Below are 6,000 nucleotides of genomic sequence, written 5' to 3'. Positions count from 1 at the left end.
CACCCAGGACAGAGTGCAGTGGCACAGTCAAGGCTCACTCCAGCCTTGACCTTCCAGGGTTAAGTGATTCTCCCACCACAGCCTCCCTAGTAGCTGGGACTACACACCACCATGACCAGCTAATTTTATTTATTTATTTTTTGGTAGAGATGGGGTCTCCCTATGTTGCCCAGGCTGGTCTCAAACTCCTGGGCTCAAACGATCCTCCCACTTAGGCCTCCCAAAGTGTTGGGATTACAGGCATAAGCCACCCCACCTGGCCAAAACTAGTAATAGTCAATAGAATGCTCAGTACAATTAATAAGATCTAGGTACAAGGCAGTAAAAACGTGAGAAAGGATACTTTTCACCTCATGGTAAGACATGGTTATCAGGAAACATTCTTTAAAAACTGCCTTAAATAGCTCTTGAGACAGCTGCAAGTAAAGTTGGGATGAAGAAACCATTCTGAGTAGCATGAATAGCATAAAAAAGCATAGCAAAAGCCTAATCAGAAGATAAGGCTTATGGGAAAACAATGCAAGGTAAGGCTGTAAAGGTAATTTAAAGCCAAATTAGAGAGAGCCTTAAATGTGGTAAGGAATCTGGACTTCATTCAGTAGGCAGTGGAGGGGCAGTTCAAGTCCACAAACATGATCAATAATGTGCTCTAAAAAGAAACCATTTTGTTTGGGGTGAGGTTCAGGCATCATCTCAAGCTTCTGAAGATGATGATCAGAATCGGATGATCATAACATGCCAGCAGGGTAGAAAGACACTAGCCTAAGGAAAGCCTATGCATATCTCTCAATCTTTATCAAACAAAATTTGGAAGAAACCACCTATTACCAGCTAAGCTGACTTACAAAATCAAAATTTAAAAAGCAGACCATTCCCATAACAAAAGAAAAATAGATATTGAATATATACAATTTATTTAATAAATTAATGTCATTCAAAATACAGTGCCAGAACATGATGCAGTTGAACATGCTAGTAATGTTTGTCATGAAGCACCTGTGCTCATGTTAGATTGGCGGTGCCCCACTACTGCTAGTGGTTCCTGGGATTAATGCCAGAGCAGCGCTAGTTATCTGCTCTTCTGCACAGCTAGTGCAGAGAATTCCTGAACAGTTCACCTTACTAATCCTAACCCCCACACGCACACAACAGGTTAAAAAAAACACACCCTGACAGCTAACAGATCTATACACAATCACTCTACAGTAATGCTTGTTATTAAATTAAGATGTAATGACCTGGTTAACCCACTCTAAATCTTGAAGATGGAGAACTACATCAGCAGCAGGTAGTTATATGCATGAGCCAATGTTAACATAATACAGAAAGTGGAGGCTTTTTCTGATTAAAGCTCCACGCAGACCCGCACAATGAGGGGCTGGCAATTCTTACTGCAAGCCCAGCAACTTAAGTCCACACCTGGTAAATGACCAGCTGACTGGAAGACCTGTATTCTAGATAGACAAGTATAAGTTAGTGAAAAGAGAATACATGCACCTAATAGTATAGTTAGACTGATCCTGCAGTCATAGCTTTCCCTGTGTAATACCATAAAATTATGGAAGATCTTCCTCAACTAGAGTATAGGATTTAGACATTTCTATACCAACATGGACATTAGTGTTAAGTGCAGTTGAATTAATTACACTGAAAACTGTATTCCAGGACTTCAGAACAGAAGCACGGGAATGAAACACACATACTAAAATAACCTCAGCACAATTTGTGATATACCACACTAGGAACAGGAAACTACTTTTATAAATGAACTTTTTGAACTGTCCATACACAGGGCTAACAATGTTAGATAATCCAGATTCTTATACTCTCATGATTACACATAAAGTTTCTCAATTATTGAATAATCTATTTCATATTATGGAAGCATATCTTTCTGTAAGACTCACTGATATATATTATACTGATGCAAATATTAAGTAGGGCATAAAAATAAAATTTATCAAAGATAGATTTTTATGTACTCATATTTAGTTCTTTCATAGCCTCTTTTGTTTAGCAAAGAAAATGACAAAGCACATAACTTAGGCGTGCACTCCCTGAACTTCCCCACTATACAGGTGGTAGTGCAACCATTTCTCCATCCAGTTCAAACTCTTCTGTCCCATCCGTTGAAAAAAGATAAGTTGGTGGTTTCCATGGAGACTCTTCAAGGCAGGATGGATAGAGTTTCCCCACAGTGCATCGAAAATCTCTCCCCAAGTCCCACAGTACACGTTCAGATATATGCTGCCGCAGAGACCACCGGTCAAGTTCCAGGTCATATTGGTAGGTGACGTATTTAGCTCGCTCATTTAAGTGGGTTTCTCGCATAAACACACATAGAGAATTTGAGATCACAACAGCTCTAACACAGGGGTCAGAGTACCTCTTAGCAGGGATGTTGGCTGCCATTTTCCACTCATTTTTATTCACATCATAAATTTCCACAGTTACTGAAGACCCATCTACAGTGCCAGAGGGGAGTCTTATGCCGGAATTGGTAGCAATATGCAACCCTCCAATATAGAAAATTTTATCACCAAAAGCTGCAGCTGAAGCAAAGGACCTACTAGTCTGTCTCATGGCCATTTCTACCCATGAGTCAGACCTTGGAAAATAACAGTACATGAGGTTCAGTGTCATCACATAAATGCAGTCATGAACCACAACTGCTGCACTCCATTGCCAAGCACAAGGTAAAGGGCTTACCATCGTCCACTCATCTTTCTCAGTGTCGTATCTTTCTACGGTCCTCCGATTAAGTTCTCCACCTACGCTATCTCCTCCAATTGCATAGATATAGCCTTCACAGCAAACCAAAGATGGCTTTATGCGGACAAAAAGCATTGGGGTCTTTGGAAACCAGGTATTTTGCTGTGCATCAAACCAATAAAAGCAATTCACAGTTCTGAAGGCAGTCTGAAGTTTGCTTGTTTTACTGTGATTTGTTTTTGTGTTTTTCAGAGGAACTTGACCCCCTGCTATGTAGATATCATTATCAGGAGTTACAACGGTCCCAACCTTATGCAAATCAGCCGGTGGGCTACATAACTTGTAAACTTTTTCTGCTTGGGGGCTGTAACAGACAGAAGAGTAAAGACTACAAGGATTTTCCGAAGATGCTTCAATGAAAATCATCATTTCCTCTTTAGTCATCCCAAGTCTTGGTTTGAAAAACTTGGGCATGGACTTATACAGACCTTGAACCACCACTGACTTATCATTGGGCGGCAGACCTTGAAACCAAGCTCTCTGTGTTACTTCTGAAAGTGCATCAATTCTGATTTGGCTAAGAACAGAAGACAAATACTGGGATCGTGATTCCGTGTTATACTCTAGCCACAGCATAGCAGCTTCTCGAACGGTTTCTTCCTTTTCTACATTTAAATTGTCACTACTGAGAATATCTATCAGTAGGTCATGTGACAGCTGCATGAATGCGTCCTGATGATACACAGCAGTGAACTTGTGCTCCACCATTCTTTTAGCACTCTGTTTTAATTCCTCACAACTGAAGAGATCAGCAAAACTCAACAATCGTACACAATTCTCTGCATTTATTTTTTTAATTAAATATTCTCGACAACGTTGTAACACATCTTCTACCTAGAATGAGAAGGAAAAAAAAACAGGCTGATAGGGCCAGGACAGACACATTTTATTTTTATTTAAGACATAAGTATATTAATCAGATGCCCATAGTGTAATTTTTATTTTCACATACACACATCTGGGCTAAGAGATAAGGTCTTCTGGTAGTAATAAACTCAGAAGACTACATAATTTTGCAGTATTTTTTCCTGCTCAGTGGCCTACTTAACTGTTCTATTTAGGAACCAGTAGTACAACAATAAATAGGCTCTTAAAAAACAGAACAGCCTTAAGGAATAGGTAAGGAAATTCATACATAAGTCATACTTTCCTAGACTTTATATTTAATTGAGAGAACTATACGAAAAAATGTAAATAAATCATAGTATAGACAAAATTATTATTGTTGAATAACTGGATTCTGGTTTCCTCAATTTGGACAACACAGTCACATTAAAAACCAGAAAATCATGCACAATGAGTAAGAGTAGTTACTTGCCATTCTTATCAAGAGGTAAGATATCAAAGCAACATGAAATATACTTACGTGCAGTTATAAATTACCTACATTTAAATGACCCATCTTAGCCACTGTAAGCTTCCCAGATTTGTTTTTTCTTAAGGTAGATCTCAGTTGAATCAGATGTGCTACCTACTATATTTATTCAGCATCACAGTGATTAACTAGAAACTGTTTACAGTGAGAAGTCAGGTTGCTTGGATTTAAAACTTAATTGGCCAATTAGTACCTGGAAACTACTTATTAAGAAAGAAGCTTCACATCTCTAAACTTCAATTTTCTCTTATATAAAATCGGGAAATAATGGTTATCTCCCTCAAATGAGCCCTGTAAGGATCAGATGAGAATATATATAAAGTATTAGTACAGCACCTGGTACTGAAACACATGATCACTTCATGTGGTTGATAGTGAAAGTCATATTGGTAGTCACAGAATGCCCCATCTCAGGCTTGCCAGGGCAACACAGTCTAAGAGGCAGAGTCCTGTTTTGCATTTGAGCAAGCAGATGTAGTATACGGTTTTCGTTAAAATGGCAGGAAAAAAAATGTTAAGGAGCAGTGTCAACATTTACAGTAACAAAGTATTCTGAAATCAGATTTTCTTAAGATTCCTTAATGCCTCAGTAATTCTGAGAAATGCCTTCTTTTAAAAGAACCAACAAAAAATTAGCTGGGTGTGCTGGTGCATGCCTATAATCCCAGCACTTTGGGATTATAGGGAGGAGGATTACTTGAGCCCAGCAATTCGAGACTGCAGTGAGCTATCACCATGCCACTGCACTCCAGCCTGGGCAACAGAACAAGACATGTTTCTAAAAATAGAAAGTAATGACAACTTGCAAACTATATAAAGACAGTGCTTACAGTAAGCATTTCTCCCATTCAAGTTTGGAACTACTAGCGCACCAGCAAGCTACCCCAGCCTCAGTTTCCCCAGAGTTGTGGATAGAGTAGAACACTAACAATAAGGTTAGTGTAATAAGGAGTAAAGGTTGGCCAGGTGTTGTAACTCGCACCTGTAATCCTAGCACTTTGGGAGGCCTAGGTGAGAGGACTGCCTGAGCTCAGGAGTTTGAGACTAGCCTGGGCAACATAAGACCTTGTCTCTACAAAAAATCAAATAATTAGCCAAGTGTGGTGATGCACGTCTATAGACCCAGCTACTCAGCAGGCTGAGGCTGGGGGATGACTTGAGCCCAGGAGATCGAGGCTGTAGCGAGCTGTGATCTCACCACTGCGCTGCAGCCTGGACAACAGAGCGAGACCCGGTCACACAAAAAGTTGAGTATCCCTAATTCAAAAATTCAAAATCCAAAATGCTCCAAAATCTGAAATATTTTGAGTGCTGACATGACACTCAAAGGAAATACTCACAGGAGCACTTCAGAGTCTAGATTTTTAGATTAGGGATGCTGTAAATCTAAAATATAATGCAAATATCCTAAAATCTGAAAAAATCTGAAATCTGAAACTGGCTGAACTGGATTTCTGGTCCCAATCATTTTGGATAAAGGGTACTCAACCTATGGAAGATTAAAAAGGAAGGAGACTACATAAAGCATGAACTGAGTTCTGGTTTCCAGAATTATACCCAGGTGTTGGCATTCAACCAGTGTCATGCATATTCGTTCAGTGCATATTTATTAAGTACTTAACAAATATCACGAACAGTGCTCTCCAAATTTAACCTTTGGTCTAAAGGTTCTCCCTCTGAAGAAACTTTGTGAAATACAGTGTTATTCCAAAACAGGAGATGAAATGAAGAAAAAAACTCTTATATTCCTCTTAAAATTTAAAAAGGGAACATGATGGGGAAATAAAGAGTAAAACCGTTTGTCATACATAAATATATCAACCATCACTTGTTTTGTTTAAATACTCCTTAAT

At 39.1% G+C, this 6,000-nt stretch overlaps 1 protein-coding gene across 4 annotated transcripts in view; it reads right to left on the bottom strand.

Moving 5' to 3' along the window:
- Positions 1–897: 897 nt before the first annotated feature.
- Positions 898–6,000, bottom strand: part of KBTBD2 (kelch repeat and BTB domain containing 2) — a 30,237-nt gene continuing 25,134 nt past the window's right edge. For all 4 annotated transcript variants that reach the window (XM_054546763.2, XM_024249263.3, XM_063725471.1 and 1 more), the window contains 1 exon segment: positions 898–3,606. In XM_054546763.2, coding sequence (XP_054402738.1) covers positions 2,071–3,606 — 1,536 coding nt within the window. In that variant the 3' untranslated portion in view covers positions 898–2,070.

The sequence above is a fragment of the Pongo abelii genome, chromosome 6 (assembly GCF_028885655.2).
Source record: "Pongo abelii isolate AG06213 chromosome 6, NHGRI_mPonAbe1-v2.0_pri, whole genome shotgun sequence".
Lineage (NCBI taxonomy): Eukaryota > Metazoa > Chordata > Mammalia > Primates > Hominidae > Pongo > Pongo abelii.
The sequence above is the reverse complement of the archived record's forward strand: the minus strand, read 5'-3'. Positions and strand labels throughout refer to the sequence as shown.